The sequence below is a fragment of the Oncorhynchus keta genome, chromosome 7, assembly GCF_023373465.1.
Source record: "Oncorhynchus keta strain PuntledgeMale-10-30-2019 chromosome 7, Oket_V2, whole genome shotgun sequence".
In the NCBI taxonomy this organism is placed as follows: domain Eukaryota; kingdom Metazoa; phylum Chordata; class Actinopteri; order Salmoniformes; family Salmonidae; genus Oncorhynchus; species Oncorhynchus keta.
This window is the reverse complement of record NC_068427.1, coordinates 43,406,648-43,433,930: the sequence shown is the minus strand read 5'-3', so window position 1 is coordinate 43,433,930 and position 27,283 is coordinate 43,406,648. Positions and strand designations below refer to the sequence as shown.

At 42.5% G+C, this 27,283-nt stretch overlaps 1 protein-coding gene across 2 annotated transcripts in view; it reads left to right on the top strand.

The window, feature by feature from the left end:
• Positions 1-27,283, top strand: part of LOC118371848 (contactin-associated protein-like 5) — a 109,906-nt gene that overhangs the window by 46,879 nt on the left and 35,744 nt on the right. Inside the window, exons 3-4 of one of the 2 annotated variants that reach the window (XM_052522949.1) lie at positions 1,517-1,710; positions 25,624-25,771. In XM_052522949.1, coding sequence (XP_052378909.1) covers positions 1,517-1,710; positions 25,624-25,771 — 342 coding nt within the window. Of the gene's footprint in view, positions 1-1,516; positions 1,711-25,623; positions 25,772-27,283 lie in introns of those variants that run through there. The other variant, XM_052522948.1, reaches the window with a different exon arrangement.

The window sequence follows — 27,283 nt, the reverse complement described above, 5'->3', positions numbered from 1 at the left end:
GCCAAATGGTGTTTTTTCACACTCCATATCTCTCCAGATAGAGGGGGTTAGTTCATACAGCATGATGGAGGGGGTTAGTTCATACAGCATGATGGAGGGGGTTAGTTCATGCAGCATGATGGAGGGGTTAGTTCACACAGCATGATGGAGGGGTTAGTTCACACAACATGATGGAGGGGGTTAGTTCACACAGCATGATGGAGGGGGTTAGTTCACGCAGCATGATGGAGGGGTTAGTTCATATAGCATGATGGAGGGGGTTAGTTCATACAGCATGATGGAGGGGTTAGTTCACGCAGCATGATGGAGGGGTTAGTTAACACAGCATGATGGAGGGGGTTAGTTCACACAGCATGATGGAGGGGGTTAGTTCATGCAGCACGTTGGAGGGGGTTAGTTCACACAGCATGATGGAGGGGTTAGTTCATATAGCATGATGGAGGGGGTTAGTTCACACAGCATGATGGAGGGGGTTAGTTCATATAGCATGATGGAGGGGGTTAGTTCATACAGCATGATGGAGGGGTTAGTTCATACAGCATGATGGAGGGGGTTAGTTCATGCAGCACGTTGGAGGGGGTTAGTTCACACAGCATGATGGAGGGGTTAGTTCATATAGCATGATGGAGGGGGTTAGTTCATACAGCATGATGGAGGGGTTAGTTCACGCAGCATGACGGAGGGGTTAGTTCATATAGCATGATGGAGAGGGTTAGTTCATACAGCATGATGGAGGGGTTAGTTCAAACAGCATGATGGAGGGGTTAGTTCATACAGCATGATGGAGGGGTTAGTTCATACAGCATGATGGAGGGGGTTAGTTCATACAGCATGATGGAGGGTTAGTTCACTCAGCATGATGGAGGGGTTAGTTCATACAGCATGATGGAGAGGGTTAGTTCATACAGCATGATGGAGGGGTTAGTTCACGCAGCATGATGGAGGGGTTAGTTTGCACAGCATAATGGAGGGGGTTAGTTCACACAGCATGATGGAGGGGGTTAGTTCATGCAGCATGATGGAGGGGGTTAGTTCACGCAGCATGATGGAGGGGTTAGTTCATGTATCACGATGGAGAGGGTTAGTTCACGCAGCATGATGGAGGGGTTAGTTCATATATCACGATGGAGAGGGTTAGTTCATACAGCATGATGGAGGGGTTAGTTCATACAGCATGATGGAGGGGGTTAGTTCATACAGCATGATGGAGGGGTTAGTTCATACAGCATGATGGAGGGTTAGTTCATACAGCATGATGGAGGGGGTAGTTCATACAGCATGATGGAGGGGGTTAGTTCATATTGCACAACAATCATTTCACACGCTATACAGAGGATCCTTGCGTACACATGATACTCTCCATGCAGACAGCAATGCAATAATTTAGCAGCAATTACATTGCAGGTAGGCGAGGCCCACAGGGTAAAGGTTATCTTGACTCAAGACAGAACAATTCGATCCAAACTGTGCATTGACTGAATTCTAAAAGGAATGTTTCTCTCTCTGGTCTCCCGAGGAGCGGGAGGCTGGTCTCCCCAGGTGACAGATAGACATCCTTGGCTGCAGCTGGACCTCAGGGACAGGATGGAGGTGACGGCCGTCGCCACACAGGGGCGCTACGGAGGCTCAGACTGGATCAGCGGCTACCTGCTCCTGTTCAGTGACACAGGCCGAGCCTGGAAGCAGTACCGACAGGAGGACGGGGTGGGGGTGAGTTGCATCATACTGTAGATTTACTCTTACTTGCGAGGGGGTCGATCAGCATTAATATGGCATATTGATTGTGGCTTTAATCAATGTAATTGTCTCCATCATTTCCCAGATTTTTTGTAAAGAGAGCGAGAGAGAGAGAGAGAGATTACAGTTGAAGTTTACATACACTTATGTTGGAGTCATTATAACTCGTTTTTCAACCACACCACAAATGTCTTGTTATCAAACCATAGTTTTGGCAAGTCGGTTAGGACATCTACTTCATGCATGACACAAGTAAATGGACAATGACCCAAACGCATACTTCCAAAGTTGTGGCAAAATGGCTTAAGGACAATAAAGTCAAGGTATTGGAGTGTCCATCACAAAGCCCTAACCACAATCCCATAGAAAATTTGTGGGCAGAACTGAAAAAAACGTGTGTGAGCAAGGCGGCCTATAAACCTGACTCAGTTACACCAACTCTGTCAGGAGGAATGGGCCAAAATTCACAAAATTATTGAGGGAAGCTTGTGCAAAGCTACCCGAAACGTTTGACCCAAGTGAAACAATTTTAAAGGCAATGCTACCAAATACTAATTGAGTGTATGTAAACTTCTGACCCACTGGGAATGTGATGAAAGAAATAAAAGCTGAAATAAATCATTCTCTCTACTATTATTCTGACATTTCACATTATTAAAATAAAGTGGTCATCCTAACTGACCTAAAACAGCGAATTTGTACTAGGATTAAAACAGTTTACATGTATTTGGCTAAGGTGTATGTAAACTTCTGACTTCAACTGTATATTTTTATATATATTTTTTATCTTTATTTAACAAGGCAAGTCAGTTAAGAACAAATTCTTATTTTCAATGACGGCCTAGGAACAGTGGGTTAACTGCCTTGTTAAAGGGCAGAACGACAGATTTGTACCTTGTCAGTTTGGGGATTGGATTTTGCAACCTTTCTGTTACTAGTCCAACGCTCTAACCACTAGGATACGCTGCCATCCCATATACGTATATATATAACTCAGCAAAGAAAGAAACATCCTCTCTCTGTCAACTGAGTTTATTTTCAGCAACCGTAACATGTGTAAATATTTGTAGGAACATAACTAAATTCAACAGTTGAGACATAAACTGAACAAGTTCCACAGACATGTGACTAACAAAGTTAATAATGTGTCCCCCCTGAACAAAGGTGGGGTCAAAATCAAAAGTAACAGTCAGTATCTGGTGTGGCCACCAACTGCATTAAGTACTGCAGTGCATCTCCTCCTCATGGACTGCACCAGATTTGCCAGTTCTTGCTGTGAGATGTTACCCTATTTTTCCACCAAGGAACCTGCAAGTTCCCTGACATTTCTGGGGAGAATGGCCCTAGCAATCACCCTCCGATCCAACAGGTCCCAGACGTGCTCAATGGGATTGAGATCCGGGCTCTTCGCTGGCCATGGCAGAACACTAACATTTCTGTCTTGCAGGAAATCACACACAGAACGAGCAGTATGGCTGGTGGCATTGTCATGCTGGAGGGTCATGTCAGGATGAGCCTGCAGGAAGGGTACCATATGAGGGAGGAGGATGTCTTCCCTGTAAAGCACAGCGTTGAGATTGCCTGCAATGACAACAAGCTCAGTCCAATGATGCTGTGACACACCGCCCCAGACCATGATAGACCCTCCACCTCCAAATCGATCCCGCTCCAGAGTATAGGCCTCGGAGTAACACTCATTCCTTCAACAATAAATGGGTATCTGTCCACCCCTGGTGAGACAAAACCGTGACAATTCAGTGAAGAGCACTTTTTGCCAGTCCTGTCTGGTCCAGCGACGGTGGGTTTGTGCCCATAGGCGACGATGTTGCCGGTGATGTCTGGTGAGGACCTGCCTTACAACAGGCCTACAAGCCCTCAGTCCAGCTTCTCTCAGCCTATTGCGGACAGTCTGAGCACTGATGGAGGGATTGTGCGTTCCTGGTGTAACTTGTTGTTGCCATCCTGTACTTGTCCCGCAGGTGTGATGTTCGGATGTACCAATCCTGTGCAGCTGTTGGTATACGTAGTCTGCCACTGCGAGCACGATCAGCTGTCCGTCCTTTCTCCCTGTAGCGCTGTCTTAGGCGTCTCACAGTACGGACATTGCAGTTCATTGCCCTGGCCACATCTGCAGCCCTCATGCCTCCTTGCAGCATGCCTAAGGCACGGTCACGCAAATTAGCAGGGATCCTGGGCATATTTCTTTTGCCGTTTTTCAGAGTCAGTAAAAAGGCCTCTTTAGTGTCCTAAGTTTTCACAACTGTGACTTTAATTGCCTACCATCTGTAAGCTGTTAGTGTCTTAACGACCGTTCCACAGGTGCATGTTCATTAATTGTTTATGGTTCATTGAACAAGCATGGCAAACAGTGTTTAAACCCTTTACAATGAAGATCTGTGAAGTTATTTTTACTAATTATCGTTGAAAGACAGGGTCCTGAATAAGGGATGTTTCTTTTTTTGCTGAGTTTATATATTTTTAAAATATATTTTATTTTATTATTTTCCCCTAACCCTACCATCCATCCCCTAATTGGAGTAAACTAATGGACAACAACTCTTACGCTTCTACTTCCAGCTTATACATATTATATGTATTTTACAAAGAGAGTATATTTTACAATAGTTATCTTTTGTTTGTTTTTAGTCCCATCCTTCAGCTCCATTCAACCCCTCCTATCTATCACTGAACAACATCCACTGTACACTTGTTTTCACTGCTGTGCTGAGGTAATGCCTTGGCTATAGCTCAATGGGTAATACAAGCGCACAGGATAGCCGAGTTTCAACCCAGTCGGTCACATTAACTTTAAATGAATCAGTGGCACAGCGTTCTAAGGCACCGCATCTCAGTGCTAGAGGAGACACTACAGACCCTGGTTCAATTTCAGGCTGTAACCCAACCGGCCATGATTGGGAGTCCCATAGGGCGGCGCACATTGGCCCAGCTTCGCCCCGGTTATGGTTTGGCCAGGGTAGGCCGTCATTGTAAATAAGAATTTTTTTCTTAACTGAATTGCGTTGTTAAATAAAGGTTAAATAAATAAAACATTTAAAAAATTTAAAAAATCTACGTTCAGACTTTTCTTTTCACCTGGCACATTGGGATGAGAGAGTAGCTGCGTATTGAGCTGTAACTCAGAGTAGGTCAAAGCTGCAAGGAAATTAGACATTAATTTGGGGGCTTTGTTTTGGAGTGTTTTTTCTTAACTCTGGTGTGTTTTCCCCATTGGTTGGATGGGGTTTGAGAAGGAGAGGAGGATGTAAGGAGTCTGCAATTGAGATTCTCCCATCTGCTCCTGAATATAGGCTATTCACATGGCAGAAAGAAGGGCTATTGCCCTGTTTCCTCCCGCATGTTGTTGGAAGGAAGTCTCTAGATTTTGCTTGCCTGAAGTAGAGTACATTGTGATAAATTGCAGGCCACATGACTTGCCTAGAGAGTTTTCAGCTGTACTTTTCGTGGCTGTTTATTTACCACCACAGACAGATGCTGGCACTAAGAACACACTCAGTCAGCTGTATAAGGAAATGAGCAAACAGGAAACCACTCACCCAGAGGCGGCGCTCCTAGTGGCAGGAGACTTTAATGCAGGGAAACTTAAATCAGTTCTACCAATTCTATCAACATGTTAAATGTGCAACCAGAGGGAAAAAATTCAAGATCACCTGTACTCCACACACAGAGACGCGTACAAAGCTCTCCCTCGCCCTCCATTTGGTAAATCCGACCACAATTCTAGCCTCCTGATTCCTACTTACAAGCAAAAATTAAATCAGGAAGCACCAGTGACTCTGTCTATAAAAAAATGTGGTCAGATGAAGCAGATGCTAAACTACAGGACTGTTTTGCTATCACAGACTGGAACATGTTCCGGGATTCTTCCAATGGTATTGAGGAGTCCACCACATCAGTCATTGACTTCATCAATAAGTGCATCGAGGTCGTCGTCTCCACAGTGACTGTACGTACATACCCCAACCAGAAGCCATGGATTACAGGCAACATTCGCACTGAGCTAAAGGGTAGAGCTGCTACTTTCAAGGTGCGGGACTCTAACCCGCAAGCAACACTGAGGCATGGATGAGAGCATCAGCTGTTCTGGATGACTGTGTGATCACTCTCTCCATAGCCGACGTGAGTAAGACTTTAAACAGGTCAACATACACAAGGCTGCGGGGCCAGACGGATTACCAGGACGTGTGCTCCGGATGAGTGCTGACCATCTGGCAGGTGTCTTCACTGACATTTTCCACATGTCCCTGATTGAGTCTGTAATACCAACACTTTTCAAGCAGACCACCATAGTCCCTGTGCCCAAGAACACTGAGGCAACCTGCCTAAATGACAACAGACGCGTAGCACTCACGTCCGTAGCCATGAAGTGCTTTGAAAGGTTGGTAATGGCTCACATCGACACCATTGTCCCAGAAAACCTAGACCGACTCAAACTTGCATACCGCCCAAAAAGATCCACAGATGATGGAATCCCTATTGCACTCCACACTGCCCTTTCCCACCTGGACAAAAGGAACACTTACGTGAGAATGCTATTCTTTGATTACAGCTCAGCGTTCAACACCCTCGTACCCTCAAAGCTCATCACTAAGCTTAGGATCCTGGGACTAAACACCTCCCTCTGCAACTGGATCCTGGACTTCCTGATGGGCCGCACTCAGGTGGTGAGGGTAGGTAGCAACACATCTGCCATGCTGATTCTCAACACTGGAGCCCCTTGTACTTCCTGTGCTCAGTCCCCTCCTGTACTCCCTGTTCACTCACGACTGCATGGCCAGGCACGACTCCAACACCATCATTACGTTTGCAGACGACACAACACTGGTAGGCCTGATCACAGACAACGACGAGACAGCCTATAGGGAGGAGGTCAGAGACCTGGCCGTGTGGTGCCAGAATAAGAACCTATCCCTCAACGTAGCCAAGACGAAGGAGATGATTGTGGACTACAGGAAAAGGAGGACTGAGCATGCCCCCATTCTCCTCGATGGGGCTGTAGTGGAGCAGGTTGAGAGCTTGAAGTTCCTCGGTGACCACATCAACAACAAACTAGAATGGTCCAAAAACACCAAGACAGTTGTGAAGACGACGAAGCCTATACCCCCTCAGGAATCGAAAAAGATTTTGCATGGGTCCTGAGATCCTCAAAAGGTTCTACAGCTGCAACATTGAGAGCATCCTGACTGGTTGCATCACTGCCTGGTACGGCAATTGCTCGGCCTCTGACTGCAAGGCACTACAGAGGGTAGTGCGTACGGCCCAGTACAACACTGGAGCTAAGCTGCCTGCCATCCAGGACCTCTACACCAGGTGGTGTCAGAGGAAGGCCATAAAAATGGTCAAAGACCCCAGCCACCCCAGTCATAGACTGTTCTCTCTACTACCGCATGGCAAGCGGTACCTTAGTGCCAAGTCTAGGACAAAAAGGCTTCTCAACACTTTTTACCCCCAAGCCATAACTCCTGAACAGGGTATCAAATGGCTACCTGGACTATTTGCATTGTGTGCCCCCCCACCCCCCAAAACCCTCTTTTTACGCTGTTGCTTCTCTGTTTATGATATATGCATAGTCACTTTAACCATATCTACATGAACATACTACCTCAATCAGTCTGACTAACTGGTGTCTATATGTAGCCTCGCTGTTGTTTTATTTCTTTACTTACCTATTGTTCACCTGACACCTTTTTTGCACTATTGGTTAGAGCCTGTAAGTAAGCATTTCACTGTTGTATTCGGTGCACGTGACAAATAAACTTTGATTTTATTTGAAGACCAAAGCAAAAGTAATATGATGTTTGGGACAAGTCATGCTTTTTGATAATCATAGATGGATTCATATTTCTCCAAAAAATAAATTAGTCACATGACCACATGGTTTTGTTCAGGCATTTTAGTTCGCTTGACATTTGGCAATGTGAAACCAAAAGGACAAAATGAATAAAATGCAGATAATCAAGTTCTGATTTGAACTCTCAGAAAGAGGTGTGAAAACCCCCTTTTTATCCTTAGCCTCTGGGGTGTGTGAGAGCGAGCAGAAGGTTAAACCTCTCTGTCTTTGTTCTGCTCTCATCAGAGATGCCACGCTTTGTGGGGAAAACCATTAGGAGGATTCAGACTGTAAACTTGCTTTTTATCTCATTGCTTAAAATCCTTGTGAAGGAGACATTTTGTTAAGTTTGACAGTAGTGTGGGATGAAGTGTGGCTGTACTATACTCACTGACTCACTGCACATTCATCCTATTCGCCCTCTAATATGATTGTATCGCTAGTGCTTGGTTAGCACGTGTACATAATTGAGTTAACAACAAAAAATAAACTGTTCATGATGTTTTAGTGGACATACATTATTTAAAACCTGTTGTGTTCACTCCATTTATGTCAAATACAACTCAACATTCTTGCATTTTCTGCCATTCAGAATTTTTCTTAAGATATCTCGGGGACAAATGTGTTTGCACATTAGCAATTCTCAAGAGTTTCTATCACATGGTGTATAATTTACAGTAGTTGAAGTTACAAGTGCAGACAGCATGTCCAGTCCACTATGGCAATATCTATTGAATTATTTATTATCTTCTATGTCTTTAAAAATACATTATTTACACTCAAATGTGGGATAATGTAGAAGTAATGGTGTAGTGTATGAACCATCCTTGACATGCCTTGAAATTGTTCTCAATGATTGATTGTGACTGAATTGGGATATAGTAGTGAAGTGCATTGTGTTTTTTCATCTCTGTCTTTTGTGTTAAGTAATGGTATTTCAATGTTGTACTCTAACATACTGTTAGGTTGGGCCTTGGAATAGTCCCATAATTTGTCTGTATTCATACAGAGTGCATTTGAAGAGTTTATATGCTATACAGTGCATTCTGAAAGTATTCACAACCCTGGACTTTTTCCACATTTTATATGACATTGTGTGTCACTGGACTACACACAATACCCCATAATGTCAAAGTGGAATTATGTTTTTCAAAATGTTTACAAATTAATAAAAAATGGATAGCTGAAATGTGTTCAGTCAATAAGTATTCAACCCCTTTGTTATGGCAAGCCTACATACATTCACGAATAAAAATGAGCTTAACAGATCACATAATCATTTGCATGGTGTGTTTAACATGTTTTTTGAATGTCTACCTCATCCCTGTACCCCACACATATAATTAATTGTATGTACGGTCCCTCAGACAAGCAGTGAATTTCAACCACTTTTTTTTTTCCGAATGCACTGTATATGCCATTTACCAGATGCTTTTCTCCAAAACGACTTAATCATGCGTGCATACATTTTTACCCACTACCCTGGTTACCAGCACCATGCTCCCACTAACCTGGTGTTACCAGCACCATGCTCCCACTACCCTGGTGTTACCAGCACCATGCTCCCATGACCCTGGTGTTACCAGCACCATGCTCCCACTACCCTGGCGTTACCAGCACCATGCTCCCATGACCTGGTGTTACCAGCACCATGGCTGTCGATGACCCTGGCTGTTTACCAGCACCATGTCCCACTACCCGTCGAGGGAGTTACAGTACCAGTGGCTCCCACTACCCTGGTGTGTACCAGGAGTTACATGCTGTCTGACCCTGGTGTTACAGTAAGTGGCTGTCGAGGGAGTTACAGTAAGTGGCTGTCGAGGGAGTTACAGTAAGTGGCTGTCGAGGGAGTTACAGTAAGTGGCTGTCGAGGGAGTTACAGTAAGTGGCTGTCGAGGGAGTTACAGTAAGTGGCTGTAGAGGGAGTTACAGTAAGTGGCTGTCGAGGGAGTTACAGTAAGTGGCTGTCGAGGGAGTTACAGTAAGTGGCTGTAGAGGGAGTTACAGTAAGTGGCTGTCGAGGGAGTTACAGTAAGTGGCTGTCGAGGGAGTTACAGTAAGTGGCTGTCGAGGGAGTTACAGTAAGTGGCTGTCGAGGGAGTTACAGTAAGTGGCTGTCGAGGGAGTTACAGTAAGTGGCTGTCGAGGGAGTTACAGTAAGTGGCTGTCGAGGGAGTTACAGTAAGTGGCTGTCGAGGGATTTACATTAAGTGGCTGTCGAGGGAGTTACAGTAAGTGGCTGTAGATGGAGTTACAGTAAGTGGCTGTAGAGGGAGTTACATGAAGTGGATATGGAGCCAATAGAATTAGAACGAGAGCTCCGTCACATGCTGGGGCTCCTGAGTGGCGCAGCGGTCTAAGGCATTCCATCTCAGTGCTAGAGGCGTTACTACAGACAGGTCTGATTCCAGCTTGTATCATAACCGGCCGTGATTGGGAGTGCACAATTGTCTCAGCATTGTCCGGGTTTGGCCCGTGTAGGCCGTCATTGTAAATAAGAATGTGTTCTTAACTGACTTGCCTAGTTAAATAAACGTTTAAATAAATAACATATTATGATAAATGCGTGGAATACAACAGGTGTAGACCTTACCGTGAAATACTTTACAAGCACTTAACCAACACTGCAGGTCAAGAAATAGAGTCAAGAAAAGATTTACAAAATTGACTAAAGTAAAAAATGTAATAAAAAGTAACATAATAAAATAACATTAACAAGGCTATATACAGGGGTTACCGGTACCTAGTCAATGTGCAGGAGTACAGAGTAGGCGAGGTCATTTGTACATGTAGGTAGGGGTAAAGTAACTATGCACAGAATATTAACAGTAAGTAGTAGCAGTGTAAACACAAAGGGGGGTGATGTGAATGTAAATAGTCCGGGTGGCCATTTGATTAATTGTTCAGCAGTCTTTTATGGCTTGGGGGTAGAAGCTGTTAAGGAGCCTTTTGGATCTGCCTTGGCCCTCTGGTACCTCTTGCCGTGTGGTAGCAGAGAGAACAATCTATGACTTGGGTGACTGGAGTCTCTGACAATTTTTTAGGGGCCTTCCTCTGACACCGCCTAGTATATAGGTCTTGGATGGCAGGAAGCTTGGCCCCAGGGATGTACTGGACCGTACGCACCACCCACTGTAGCACCTTACGGTCGGATGCCGAGCAGTTGCCATACCAGGCGGTGATGCAACCGATCAGGATGCTCTCGATGGTGCAGCTGTAGAACATTTTGAGGATCTGCGGACCCATGCCAAATCTTTTCAGTCTCCTGAGGGGGGAAAGGTGTTGTTGTGCCCTCTTCACGACTGTCTTGGTGTGTTTGGACCATGATAGTTTGTTGGTGATGTTGGACACTGTTAGGGAATTATGATTAATATGACTGAACAAATCATTTTAAATGGAACTGTAAGTAAACTTATACTCTGTTATATTATATCTGATTAACAATATGAGTTCATAAGAAGAAATTGTGTGACAGGACAAGGAGGAATAGAATGTTAATGAACACCATTCCAACTGGGCATGAACAAATGGGTTGTAGACTGTGTAAACACATAAGGTCGTTAACCTATGGTTGACCCAACCTGAAACTTAGCTCTGGGGTTTTTAGATTAGGCAGAGGGTGCATTCCTAGGGTTTCTGTTAATTAAACCTGTCAGTTCAGTGGTGATCGATAATGTTGAGGGTCAAAAGTTATCTGGGAGTGTGTTAGTAAGATAGAATGAACTTTTCACCTTACTTTGTCCTGTTAGAGAGGGGGGTTTCGTTTAAGACAGTGAAATGACGTCATGATCTGTATTTAAACTGATGCTTTTGCTTTGAGTGGGAGCGCGCTCCGATAATAAATTATATTACCTATTATTTAAAGACTGGTCTGCGTCTATTTTATGCAACAAGAAATCTTACAATTTCTCATAAAATAGATGAAGGGCTTTCAATTGATGAAAGCACATTGGCATAATTAAATGATACTAACAGACACCAAGGAACTTGAAACTCTCAGCCAGCTCCACTACAGCCCCGTCTACGTTAATGGGTGACCTGTTTGGCCCTCCTTGTCCTGTAGTCCACGATCAGCTCCTTGTCCTGTAGTCCACGATCAGCTCTTTGTCCTGTAGTCCACGATCAGCTCCTTGTCCTGTAGTCCACGATCAGCTCCTTGTCCTGTAGTCCACGATCAGCTCCTTTTCCTGTAGTCCACGATCAGCTCCTTTTCCTGTAGTCCACGATCAGCTCCTTTTCCTGTCGTCCACGATCAGCTCCTTTTCCTGTAGTCCACGATCAGCTCCTTTTCCTGTAGTCCACGATCAGCTCCTTGTCCTGTCGTCCACGATCAGCTCCTTTTTCTTGCTCACATTGAAGGAGAGGTTGTTGTCCTGGAGCCACACTGCCAGCTCTCTGACCTCCTCCCTATAGGCTGTCTCATAGTTGTCGAGCATCAGAGCCTGTGTAGTAGGATTCAATATTAGTCCTGTATTGACGCTTTGCCTGTTTCATAGTTTGTCTGAGGCCATAGCGGGATTTCTTATAAGCGTCCGGATAAGTGTCCGGCTCCTTGAAAGTGGCAGCTCTAGCCTTTAGCTCGGTGAGGATGTTGCCTGTAATCAATGGCTTCTGGTTGGGATATGTACGTACGATCACTGTGGGGATGACGTCGTCAATGCACTTGTTGATGAAGCCGATGACTGAGGTGGTGTACTCCTCAATACCATTGGATGAGTCAAGGAACATATTCCAGTCTGTGCTAGCAAAATAGATGATAATTGTTCAATTTCTTTTATGAAAGCTATAGCATTTTAGCCATCAAACCTACCCCTACCTCTCTACTCTTGTTATAAATGCAATGTGCTGCTTTGAAATCAGTCAAATAGTTAATGATTTTTCAGTTAGTTAATTGAAAACAAAGAACATGCCAGTTGCCTGGTGTCAATCAACAAGACACAGAGGAGACAACATCTGCTGAATTGTCATGCCATTCACTTCTTTGTTAATGTAAGAAGACAAAAGGTGTCATTTGGTTTTGAAACCTGCCTACAGAAACAGAAGTGGCAGCTAATTAGTGAGACAACCCTAATAAAGCAGACCAGAGGTGGGCGACCACAGTTTGACACTGTATGCCACACAGAGAATTGACATCTGTCTGGGAAGGGAAGTTGGAAGGTAATGGCCTGCTGATGGCGGTGCCGGCTGAGAGGGCTAATGAGAACACCAGCTGCCTGCGTCTGCCAGGTTGCAGCAACTCCTGTAAGTTTACAAGGTATTATGTGCTGCGTATGAAAATAGCAGTTTTGTTGCACTAAAGATTTACACACATTGACATAGGCACTTTCTCAACACTCTCAATCTCTCCTTTCTCTCTGTGACACACACATAATAACGTACATGCACTGCAGATACGCACATATGCACGCACACAACCACATCAACACCCACAGCCACAAGACAGAGACAGTGGTTCAGTCCTTTTATCTCTGCCCTGTGCCAGACCAGGTCACAAGGGCAACATGATTATCTATTCTTGCAACTCTCAGCTGTCGTTGTCTTTTAGAGTCACACAGCCAGGCCAGCACTGCAATGGCACAACATGGAGTTCTTCAAGTTATGAACTACAGGATGGCACTCATGAACCAGCTGCTATTGATCCAATTAGAAAAAGTGTGAGTGAGTGAGTGAGTGAGTGAGTGAGTGAGTGAGTGAGTGAGTGAGTGAGTGAGTGAGTGAGTGAGTGAGTGAGTGAGTGACCAGCTAGCTATTAGGTGATGAAATCTTGTATTATTTTGTGCTATGAAGTCCAATGATATTATTTGTACCTGTGGTGTGTTGGTTCACTTTTGGTTTTTGTGTTTCAAATCAGTTCATTTGAGAATGTAAGCTCAGTGCAGTCTTTGGTTTTCAGAGAAAATGTATGCGATCTGCTCCAAATGTGCATAACATCATAAAGCTCTGTGTGCAGTTCCATTGTTAATGTATGTTCACGAAAACCCCTCTGAGCTTGTTAAGAAAGTACAATTGTTCCATCAATTTGCCAATTGTTCTACCCCTGGAGTGAAACAGTGTGTAGAACACAATCTAATGAGCTTAGTGTGTTGTGCTGTTGAAAACATACTGTTACAGCTGCTCTACAGTAATGAGGGGATATAAACCTTATTCAGATATCATCTCTACGATCCTTGGGGAAGAGGCTGTTGAGGTGCTGTTGTTTTTGTCTCCTTCTTTACTTGTTGCCATATATACACTCAGTGTACAAAACATTAACACCTTCCTAATATTGAGTTGCACCCCTTCCTTTTGCCCTCAGAACAGCCTCAATTTGTCGGGCATAGACTCGAGATGATGACTCGAGATGACTCAAGATGTTCAAAAGTGTTCCACAGGGATTATTTATTATTATTTTTTTTTTATTTTAACTTTATTTAACCAGGCAAGTCAGTTAAGAACATATTCTTATTTTCAATGACGGCCTGGGAACAGCGGGTTAACTGCCTGTTCAGGGGCAGAACGACAGATTTGTACCTTGTCAGGTCGGGGGTTTGAACTCGCAACCTTCCGGTTACTAGTCCAACGCGGATGCTGGCCAATGTTGACTCCAATGCTTCCCACGGTTGTGTCAAGTTGGTTCGATGTCGTTTTGGTGGTGGACTATTCTTGGGTAACTGTTAAGCGTGAAAAACCCAGCATCGTGGCAATTCTTGCACAAACCGGTACGCCCGTCACCTACTACCATATCTCGTTCAAAGGCACTTAAATATTTTGTTTTGCCCATTCACCCTCTGAATGGCACACATACACAATCCATGTCTCAATTGTCCCACGGCTTGAAAATCCTTCTTAATCTACACCGATTGAAGTGGATTTAACAAGTGACATCAATAAGAGATCATAGCTTTCACCTGGATTCACCTGGTCAGCGTACAGTATGTCATAGAAAGAATAGCTGTTCTTAATGTTTTGTGTTCTCAGTATATTTTTAATCATTGATTGACATGCCTGTTAGCTATGAATATTAAGTCAAAATTTGGTGAAAAAGAGCCACCCGGCTCTATGTATTTTACTGGTTTGTGACCCACTGACACACAGCCTGCTATAAACAACAACACACACTGGAAATGAACCGAACAGCGCCCTCGGCAGAGGGATTCTGTAAGATTTGGGTAATTAGAGTAAATTGCCTTTGTGCCATATCTTCTCTATACTCTAAATACTTTGGTGAACAGAATGGGATAAGTCTTCTGTGGACCCTACAGAATGTTGAGTAAATTACAAGATGCTTGATTAGCTACTGTGTAGTTATTTGATCGGTGGAACTCCGTGCAATGTGTGATTTTAAAATGTAGGCTGATTCGATAATACAAGAACCCATGACATTAGGAAGATCAGGATGATATATACAGTACCAGTCAAAAATTTGGACACCTACTCATTCAAGGGTTTTTCTTTATTTTTACTATTTTCTACATTGTAGAATACTAGTGAAGACATCAACACTATGAAATAACACATATGGTATCATGTCATAACCGAAAAGGTTTTAAGCAAATCAAAATATATTTGAGATTCTTTAAAGTAGCTACCCTTTTCCTTGATGACAGCTTTGCACAATCTTGGCATTCTCTCAACCAACTTCATGAGGTAGTCACCTGGAATGCATTTAAATTAACAGGTGTTAACAGGTCTTGATGAAAGTTAATTTGTGGAATTTCTAACCTCAATGTGTTTGAGCCAATCAGTTGTGTTCTGACAAGGTAGGGGTGGTATACAGAAGATGGCTCTATTTGTAAAAGACAAAGTCCATATTATGGCAAGAGGTCAAATAAGCTAAGAGAAACAACAGTCCGTCATTAAGACATGAAGGTCAGTCAATTCGGAAAATTTCAAGAACTTTGAAAGTTTCTTCAAGAGCAGTCGTAAAAACCGTTAAGCGCTATGAAGAAACTGTCTCTCATGATGAACGCCACAGGAAAGAAAGACCCAGAGATACCTCTGCTGCAGAGGATACAGTTTGTTAAAGTTAACTGAACCTCAGATTGGAGCCCAAATAAATGTTTCTCAGAGTTCAAGTAACATACACATCTCAACATCAACTGTTCAGAGGAGACTATGTGAATCAGGCCTTCATGTTCCAATTGTTCCAAAGGACACCGATAAGAAGAAGATACTTGCTTGGGCCAAGCAACACGAGCAATGGACATTAGACCAGTGGAAATCTGTCCTTTGGTCTGATGAGTCCAAATGTTATAGTTTTGGTTCCAACCGCCGTGTCTTCGTGAGACGAGTCTTCGTGAGACGAGGAGTAGGTGAACAGATGATGTCCGTATCTGAAGCATGGAGGAGGTGTGATTTGTAAGTCGCTCTGGATAAGAGCGTCTGCTAAATGACTTAAATGTAAATGTAAATGTAAATGATGGTGTGGGGGTGCTTTGCTGGTGATGGTGTCTGTGATTTATTTCAAATTCAAGGCATATTTAACCAGCATGGCTACCACAGGATTCTGCAGCAATACACCATCTCATTTGGTTTGCGCTTAGTGGGACTATCGTTTGTTTTTCAACAGGACAATGACCCAACACACTCTTTGTGTAAGGGTTATTTGACCAAGAAGGAGAGTGATGGAGTGGTGCATCAGATGACCTAGCCTCCAACCTTAACCCAATTGAGATGGTTTAGGATGAGTTGGACCACATAATCAAGGAAAAGCATCCAACAAGTTTTCAGCATTTGTAGTAACTCCTTCAATACTGTTGGAAAAGCATTCCAGGTGAAACTGGTTGAGAGAATGCCAAGAGTGTGCAAAGCTGTCATCAAGGCAAAGGGTGGCTACTTTGAAGAATATAAAATATATTTTGATTTAACACTTTTTTTTATTACTACATGATTCCATATGTGTTATTTAATTGTCTTCACTATTATATCTACAATGTAGAACATAGTAAAAATAAAGAAAAGGACATCTTGTGTTTCGAATGAGTAGGTGTGTCCAAACTTTTGACTGATACTGTATATGTACTTGATCCCCAATTAATGTTGATTTCCTGGCATCCAGTCCTTCAATAGTGATGTTTCACATTGGAGTGTATGTACTCTTAGCTGACGTACGTGACGTTAGGGACCTTGTCATGAGAGAGGAAGAGTAGAGTCGTAATGAACGGGGAGGGAGGCCATCGGTTCAGGGTGGATACAGGATAGAAATCATGAAGTCACTGTGGGGTTAGGAGCTGTTTATGTGGACAGTGACTAACATGAAGCTCTGGTCCAATGGGAGGTATTTTGTCCTCTCAAGAGTTCCAGATATTTTGGTTTACATCTGCACAATAATTGGACAGAACCTCTAACCTGGAAAATAACATGTCATCTTGGAGTGCTGTGTCCATCTTCATAGGAAATTGATATATTGACACCTTATGAAGTACAACTCAACTATTGATTGCAATCAAGGGAGTAATTTAATGTCCAGTCAAAATGTATTTCCCAAACTACCTTTGGGAAATAAGAGATGTAATTGTTTTGACTGGATGAGCTCAGTTTCAGCAGTTTTCCCTTGAAAAAAATAGGAATTATTTCAGGGTCCATCCGTTTGTTGCTTCCTCACAGGTATTATATAAATACTGAAAAACAAAAGGTCTACACACTGTTCCTCCCTGGAAAGCAATTATCTGGAATTGCAATAAAGAGGAGACATTTATTTGTCATCAAATACCATTTCACTATTTCTTCTAAACTCTGGCTTTATCCTGGTCGATATTCTGTGCAGAAAACCTCAACTATTATAGTTTGAGCTACTGTAGTAGCTACTGTATTCTACTGCCTGCCTGAAGGATATAAGGGCTTGTTTAGCTGATTTTTCTCTCTAGTAATAGTAGGCATGTGTTTGGAGGTTATTGTGGTAAATTGCTGTAATCATATCATGGATATTGAGAAATATATTTTTCTCAGTAATGAATATATATGCCATATTTTGGTGAAGCAAACAATTTTCTAATTTAATTTGCTAAATAAGTTACTTTACATTGTGGAGGATATGCATTGCAGTAGCCTGCATGGTCTGAATGGATGAGTAAACCCTAGCGAGTTTCCAAATGCTTATCTTGCATAGACATGAGTTACAATGCATTTGCAAGTGCTTAGCTTGCACCTCTTCTAAAATACTGTCGCCAGGCTCCACTTAAATGGACTCAGAAAAGCATGTGCATAAATCACAATAACAGGCTAAATAGTTGACTTGCAGGACTGTCTCTTTGTCTACCAAGAGACCAGTTGTTATGTACTCTCCTTCAGAGAGGTGACACTCCACCTCCATTCTACTGCATGCATTCCATGTGTGTGTAATTTGTGCCTCTTATACTACCTCCCCATGTGCTTTTGTGTTTTCAACTGCAGGGAGAAGTGAATTAATGACCCTGTTGGACTATTCACAAAGTCTGGAGCCCCGGTGTCAACAATCCCTCTTTCCTTTACTCTGTGATACACATCATTATCCATTTAGTTCGTCACCTGCCTTGAATCCGTTATGACGGTCGCTTGTGATCTGTCATCCCAGTTTCTTTTACTTTTTTCTTGTTCTCTTTCACTCCATTCATCACCCTCAGCCTCCCAATACAGATTGTTGATGCAGTGGAGGTTACAGGGATAGGGAGATGGAAATGAAGAAGAAGAATGACATCTCACATTCTCAGAGAAAGGTCATTTTTATCTCCCTGGGAGCAGACGATATGTGGTACCATTTTTTTTCTTTCTTCACAGTCACTACTTGCCACAGTACTGCCCCCCCCCCCCTGAGTAGTGTGGTCGTGCACTGGTGGAAATTCTCACCATTACAACCCACGCAACATGATCCATGCAACGCGACCCACGCAACACATGTGAACTTTTTCATCTTAAAGCAGAGTCATTTGGATAGAGTTTTGCTTCGTCGCAACATAGTAATGTTTCATACCTTTCACATTTCGTGGGAACTACATCCATTTATATTTATGATCCAAACATTTGTCCTAGAAGACACAAAACCCTTTTCAATTCTTTGCTGAAAGCCATTTTCCTAGACAAGATACAAGGTCAGTTCAGACATACGTGGTTAACATCGACTCCTTTGATAACAGAGCTGTAATTGCTCTCCGGATTTGTTTAGAGAACACAGTTCCCTCAAGATGTTCGTTTTTCATGTATAGTTATTAGTTAGTTACATTACCGTTCAAAAGTTTGGAGTCACTTAAAAATGTCCTTGTTTTTTAAAGAAAAGCAAAAGAAATGTGTCCATTAAAATAACATCAAATTATCAGATATACAGTGTAGACATTGTTAATGTTGTAAATAACTATTGTAGTTGGAAACGGCTGATTTTTAATGGAAAATCTACATCGGCGTACAGGGGCCCATTATCAGCAACCATCACTCCGGTGTTCCAATGGCACGTTGTGTTAGCTAATCCAAGTTTATCATTTTAAAAGGCTAATTGATCATGACAACAAATAATAAATGGAAATATCACATTAGTATTCAGACCCTTTACTCAATACTTTGTCGAAGCACCTTTGGCAGCGATTACAGCCTTGAGTCTTCTTGGGTACGATGCTACAAACATGGCACACCTGTATTTGGGGAGTTTCTCCCATTCTTTTCTTCAGATCCATTCAAGCTCTGTCAGGTTGGATGGGGAGTGTTGCTGCACAGCTATTTTCAGGTGTCTCCAGAGATGTTTGATCGAGTTCAAGTCCGGGCTCTGGCTGGGCCACTCAAGAGACGTGTCCCGAAGCAACTCCTGCATTGTCTTGGCTGTGTGCACAGGGTCATTGTACTTTTGGAAGGTAAACCTTCGCCCCAGTCTGAGGTCCTGAGCACTCGGGAGCAGGATATCATCAAGGATCTCTCTGTAATTTGCTTCGTTCCTCTTTCCCTGGATTCTGACTAGCCTCCGAGTTGCTGCTGCTGAAAAACATGCTGCCACCACCATGCTTCACCATAGGGTCGGTGTCAGGTTTCCTCCAGACGTGATATTTGGCATTCAGGCCAAAGAGTTCAATATTGGTTTCATCAGACCAATGAATCTTGTTTCTCACAGTCTGAGTCCTTTAGGTGCCTTTGGCAAAGTCCAAGCAGGCTGTCATGTGCCTTTGACTGAGGAATTGCTTCCACTACCATTAAGGCCTGATTGGTGGTGTGTTGCAGAGATGGTTGTCCTTCTGGAAGGTTCTCCCATGGCCACAGAGGAACTCTGGAGCTCTGTCAGAGTGACCATTGGTTTCTTGGTCACCTCCCCGACCAAGGCCCTTCTCACCCGATTGCTCATTTTGGCCGGGCTGCCAGCTCTAGGAAGAATCTTGGTGGTTACAAACTTCTTCCATTTACAGTGCCTTGCAAAAGTATTCATCTCCCTTGGCGTTTTTCCTATTTTGTTGCGTTACAACCTGTCATTTAAATATATTTTTTTTGGTTGTCATGTAATGGACATACACAAAATAGTCCAAATTGAAGTGAAATGAAAAAAATTACTTGTTTCAAAAAAATATATTTAAACTGGTAAGTGGTGCATGTGTATGTATTCACCCCTTTTACTACGAATCTCCTAAAAAAGACCTGGTGCAACCAATTACCTTCAGAAGTCACATAATTAGTTAAATAAAGTCCACCTGTGTGCAGTCTAAGTGTCACATGATCTGTCACATGATCTCAGTGTATATATACACCTATCCTGAAAGGCCCCCGTGTGTGCAACACCACCAAGCAAGGAACACGACCAAGCAAGCGGCACCATGAAGACCAAGGAGCTTTCCAAAATGGTCAGGGACAAAGTTGTGGAAAGTACAGATCAGGGTTGGTTTATAAAAAAATATCATAAACTCTGAACATTCCACGGAGCACCATTTAAATCCATTCTTAAAAAATTGAAAGAATACGGCACCACAACAAACCTGCCAAGAGAGGGCTGCCCACCAAAACTCAAGGACCAGGCAAAGAGGGCATTAATCAGAGAGGCAACAAAGAGACCAAAGATAACCCTGAAGGAGCTGCAAAGCTCCACAACAGAGATTGGAGTACCTGTCCATAGGACCACTTTAAGCCGTACACTCCACAGAGCTGGTTTTTACTGAAGAGTGGCCAGAAAAAAACATTGCTAAAATAAATAAATAAGACAACACATTTGGTGTTTGCCCAAAGGTATCTGGGAGACTCCCCAAACATATGTAAAAAGGTCCTCTGGTCAGAGAAGACTAAAATTGAGCTTTTTGGCCATCAAGGAAAATGCTATGTCTGGCACAAACCCAACACCTCTCATCACCCCGGGAACACCATCCCCACAGGGAAGCATGGTGGTGGCAACATCATGCTGTGGGGATGTTTTTCATCGACAGGGACTGTGAAACTGGCCAGAATTGAATGAATGATGGATGACGTTAAATGCAGGGCAATTATTGAGGGATATTCTAAAGAAATCACAGACAGTGTCACCAGCAAAGCACCCCCACACCATTACACCTCCTCCATGCTTTATGGTGGGAAATACACATGCGGAGACCATCCATTCACCTACACTGCTTCTCACAAAGACAGGGCGGTTGGAACCAAAAATCATCCATTTGGACTGCAGACCAAAGGACATATTTCCACTGGTCTAATGTCCATTGCTCGCGTTTCTTGGCCCAAGCACGTCTCTTCTTCTTATTGGTGTCCTTAGCTAGTGGGTTCTTTACAGCAATTCGATCATGAAGGCTGATTCACACAGTCTCCTCTGAACAGTTGATGTTGAGATGTGTCTGTTACATGAACTCCGTGAAGCATTTATTTGGCTGCAATTGAGAGGTAATTCAGAGGTAATTCTGGGTCTTCCATTATTGTGGCAGTCCTCATGAGAGCGAGTTTGATCATAGCGCTTGATGGTTTTTGCGACTGCATTTGAAGAAACTTTTAAAGTTCTTGACATTTTCCATATTGACTGACCTTCATGTCTTAAACTAATGATGGACTGTCATTTCTCTTTACTTATTTGAGCTGTTCTTGCTATAATATGGTATTTTACCAAATAGAGCTATCTTCTGTATACCACCTGTCGTGTCTTTGGGTATGCCGGATTAAGTGATATGACATGCTATTCTATAAAATAATTTATCCGTAATTAATATTACCTGATTGAGCTAATCATGTAAATGTAATTAACTAGAGAGTCTGGGCACCACAAAATAATATTTATAGTGCTGTTATCTTCCGAATAAAATCTTAAAGACCTAGTCGTCACACGCTGACCATTATTTGTGTTGTTTGTTTCTATGTTTTGTTTGGTCAGAGTGTGATATGAGTGGGCATTCTATGTTGCATGTCTAGTTAGTCTATTTCTTTGTGTTTTGGCCTGATATGGTTCTCACTCAGTGGCAGGTGTTTGTCGTTGTCTCTGATTGGGAACCATATGTAGATAGCCTGTTTTGTAATGTGATTTGTGGGTTATTGTCTATGTGATGTTGCATGTTTGCACACAGTATTGATAGCGGTCACGATCGTCTTATTATTTTGTTTGTTTGTTTAGTGTTCTTCGTGTTCATTCGTCTAACATTAAAATAATTTATTCACACCACGCTGCGCTTTGGTCTCCTCACTACGACGAACGTCAATATTAATCGTCATCTTAATTCAGTCTCATCTGAAAGTTGTAAATTCTTGGTTATCTTCACGAACCCTGGCTAACAAGTTAAATCAGCAATAAAAAATTGGGTTTAATTATTTATTTACTAAATACCTAACTAATCACACAGAATTAGACATACACATAATTAAATCATAACTTGATTACAAATTACGTCATAAAGGAAAACGTCCCTAGCGGGCGGAACAGATATGACAGCTTGTTACACAAAAGAAACGGGGCTGGGTTTGAGTGAAAGGGCGGGAAGACTGAGGAATAAAGGGCGAAGCTGTGCAATCATAAATACAGTATCTTATGCATTCTAAATTACCGCCCATTTGGAAAAGGAAAATGCAATAAATATTTACTCTGAGCTGCACTTCGGTAGGTTGGTGGTAGATGGAAGGCCGTGTTGTCCAGCCGAGTCCTTTGTCCTTTGAAGAATGTCTCTGGTTGTCAATTGGATACGTTGTAGTAACTTCGTTGTGTGACAGACGGGATACTCTTTCTGTTCCTTCCTAACCCTCGTTTGCAGCGGCTGTTGCTAACTCAACGGATAGGAGGTATCAATGCTGTAGTGAATAAGAGTTCAAAGTTCATACCATTCGCAACCAAAGCTCACGCTGATGTTGGCTTCGTTCTGTAGTTATTATCTGAACAATTCTGACATCGGACCGTCGTCCCCACATCCTCGGAACAGGAGGTTATATTGTCGTCAAGGCTTTATATAGGAAGGGAGAGGAGGGCGTGTTTGAAAAGTTTTATAGCCCATGTCCCTTCACAGGGGCGGACCACTGATTGAGCAGAGCCCTACCTTATGAAAACCCAAATCTCACACTTTAGAAGCTAAAATCACATTTCATCCCATCAAGAATAATTTCATATTCAAACATTTAAGTTGAACAACAATTCCATGTGAATCCGATAACTCTGATGTGTAGACTTTCCACTGTAGAATTTGTCATCTTATCATTGATGAGAATGTCTCAGATGACAACCGAACTGACATCATATTCATAAGTACCATCATATGTTCAATTGGTCGGATTACCAGAATATTGTTCATTTTCCCCCACCTTCTGATTTTCCCAGAATCTCTATGTTAACCAAGGGTTTTGCAAATGTAACATCAGTAGGGTAGAGAGAGAGAGGAAAAAGGGGGGAGAGGTATTTATGACTCATAAACCTATCCCCCAGGCCAACGTCATGACACACTCCTACCTTTTCACAACATAACTGATTGGCTCAAACCCTTGTGTTGTTTTAGGGGTAAAAAATGACCCGCCACTATGTTTAACAGCAGAGAAAATCCCGTAAATTATATTTTTTGCTAGGGTGACCCACAACATGAGAAAAAGTGAAACATCGCCTTAGTTCATATTTCCATGAAAGCTGTACACCACCAGGGTACAAAGATTGTCTTAGGGTCATTTTTGATCTGGCAGTTATCAAATCATTTACACACCACAAAAACCACACACACACAATGAGAAATTGAGATTGTGTGCTACTGATTGAACTCAGCCAGCAGCTCCTGAAGAGGAGGATCACCATGGTTGGCACAGTTAGAAATAACAAGCCTGAGCTCCCCCTGCACTCCTCACAACAAGGGGGAGAGAGGCCTTCTCATCAAAGTTTGCCTTCACTATCACTCTAGTTTCTTACCTCCCAAAGAGGAACATGAATGTGGTCCTCCTGAGCACACTGCACAAAACGGCTGAGATATATATATATATGCCATTTAGCAGACGCTTTTATCCAAAGCGACTTACAGTCATGTGTGCATACATTCTACGTATGGGTGGTCCCGGGAATCGAACCCACTACCCTGGCGTTACAAGCGCCATGCTCTACCAACTGAGCTACAGAAGGATCAGAGATCGCGACGACAGGAAGCCCGCCGTCATGCTGGACTACAACCACAACAAAGGAGGCATGGACAACCTGGACAAGGTCATTGGAATTTACAGCTGCAGGAGGATGACTGGCCCCTGGTCATCTTCCATAACATCTTTGATGTGTCCTCATACAATAACTTTGTAGTATGGAACAAGTTCAACCATACCTGGATGCCTGATAAGTGGAAAAAGAGGAGGGTGTTCCTGGAGCAGCTGGGAAAGGCACTTGTAACCTCACACATTCAAAGACGGGAGCGCCTCCCCCGCACATCAGCCTCTGCAGTGCTTGTGAAAGCTGTTCAGGGGGCTGAATCTTGTCCTGATCCACCTGAGGCTGCAGCTGTGGCAGGCAAGAGGAGGAGATGCCAATTATGCCCCCCAAAGAAGGACTGGAAAACAAATATGTGCTGCACATGTGAGAAATATATCTGCAAAGTCCATGCACACACACTTGCATATTGTCCTGCATGTGCTAATTAGAGTTGATTGATTCATGTTCTTCACGTTTTTGTTTTGTATCTCTATTAATTTATTCTTATTTATTGTTGTTGTTTTTACACCTTGTGGTTGTGAGCATTGGCTCAACAAAATGGTAGAAGACTAGTATTTTGTAGTTGAATTCCTCATTGTACAGTATATAAGAATATATCACTATGTTGCCAAATAAAGTTCAAGACTGTTCTTGTTTCTCTTCAATAAAATGCATTCGAAACTACTTTCTGCACATTTCGGCTACTTTCTTAGGCTTTACAAGTGCTATCTCTTGCTAAAAAATGTATGTTTACACCTATGCAGTAACTTAGCAATAATAATAATAAACCTCTACTTTAGTAAAGAAAACAATCATGACAGGTGTGTTGTAATAGAAAATGAGGGTTTCCACTGATTTAAATGCAGTCTTTCAGCATTGTGAAGAGGGACAAAGTTTGTGATGAATGAAAGGTTGTTTCTTCATGCAAAATAGATTTGGGTTTTAAAATTCAATTAAGCTGCTTTATTATTGGGGTTCAGTGAAGGTGGGTCATTTTTGACACTTAGGACAAGGGGAGTATACAGAATGTTAAGTCTACACAAGGGTTAAGAAGGAAAGAAATTCCACAAATTAACTTTTAAGGTGGCACATGTCTTAATTGAAATGCATTCCAGGTGACTACCTCATGAAGCTGGTGGAGAGAATGCCATGAGTGTGCAAAGCTGTCATCGAGGCAAAGGGTGGCTATTTGAAGAATCTCACATATAATATATATTTTGATTTGTTTAACACTTTTTTGGTTACAACATGATTCCATATGTGTTATTTAATAGTTTTGACGTATTCACTATTATTCTACAATGCAGAAAATAGTAAAATTAAGGAAAACCCTTGAATGAGTAGGTGTTCTTAAACTTTTGACCGTAGTGTATATATTAAATACGTATTTATATATTTATGTTGGCGTTTCCCTGCTGCCTGTTCTCCTCTCCCTCTCCTCTTACTCCTCTCTCCTTCTTCTCTTCCTCCTCCCTACTCTCTTCCTCCTCTCTCCATCTGTCTGCAGAGGTTTGTGGGGAACGTGAACGCTGACGGTGTCGTCCACCACAAGTTGTCCCACTCTTTCAGAAGCCGCTTCCTGCGCTTCGTCCCCCTGGACTGGAACCCCAGTGGCTGGGTGGGACTCAGAGTGGAGGTCTACGGCTGTGCCTACAGTGAGTGATCAGACCACCAGCCCTTACATTCAGACCATATAGGCTGTGCCTACAGTGAGTGATCAGAACACCATCCCTTACATTCAGACCATATAGGCTGTGCCTACAGTGAGTGATCAGACCACCATCCCTTACATTCAGACCATATAGGCTGTGCCTACAGTGAGTGATCAGAACACCATCCCTTACATTCAGACCATATAGGCTGTGCCTACAGTGAGTGATCAGAACACCATCCCTTACATTCAGACCATATAGGCTGCGCCTACAGTGAGTGATCAGACCACCAGCCCTTACATTCAGACCAAACACGTTCAGCTAATATGATAATGCCTACAGTAAGTAGCCCCTCCACCCATTACATCCAGAACACCATACTTCTGTGTATAACCTTGAATGAAAGCAGGATGTTTGAGGACAACTGCAGAAATATAGTAGATAGGATTTTGATATTGATGCAATTCTCTCTTTTATCACAAATTCTTAAAGTAAAATGCCGACCAATAGAGACAGACAGTAACAGCCAGGCAGGCATGCCAGTTGAGATCCAGGGTAATGCTATATTAACCAATCTAATCAAATGAACGTTTATTGGCCGTGTACACAGATTTTGCAGGTGTTACAACAGGTGCAGCAAAATGCTGAAGTTACTAGCTCCAACAATAAATTAAAATACTCTAATCAACAAGTGAATTACCATCATACTAATATATATATCATTAGTGTATTACTGGACAGTTATAATTATCCCTGAGTGAGCACTTTCATCATGCCGACTGGTTCCACAGCATGATCCCTGTATTCATGTTGGATGCTCTGCTAATAAATGCAGCTCAAAGTACAGAAAATAAAAGGAGGGGCAATACACATCTTCATTTTGAACTATAAAATAGGTTGATCAATTCATGACACAGAGAGAAAAGAGCGAGCGAGGGAGAGAGATGAAAAATAGTTTTTTTGTTGTTGTTCTGCAATGTTCATGTCATTACATTAATGGATATGTAAATAGAGATGAATGTACTCCAGGTCTCTCAGTGAATAAATTCAATGGGTAAGGCTGACAATTCTCCCTATGGCAAACTAATAACTTGCCTTTTTGAGCACTTACAGGAATCAATTGTGTATGACAGAAAGGGGTGAGTGAGCACAAGAGCTAGATACTGCAATTATCTAAGAAAAATAACAAGTCTATGTCAGAGATTTTCCCTATCCAGTTACACATGGAAATGGCTTCCAGCATAATATATACTGAAAAAATATATAAACGCAACAATGCAACAATTTCAAAGATTTTTCAAGAGTTACCATTCATATAAGGAAATCAGTCAATTTAAACATTAAGTTGTCCCTAATCTATGGATTTCACATGACTGGGAATACAGATATGCATCTGTTGGTCACAGATACTTTTGTTGTTGTAGTGTATGTGGCCTGTAAGACAAATACAGTCTAAATCAATCTTGGATGAGTTCAAACAAACATGTATGTGAATGAGTATTTACTGATGGTGTA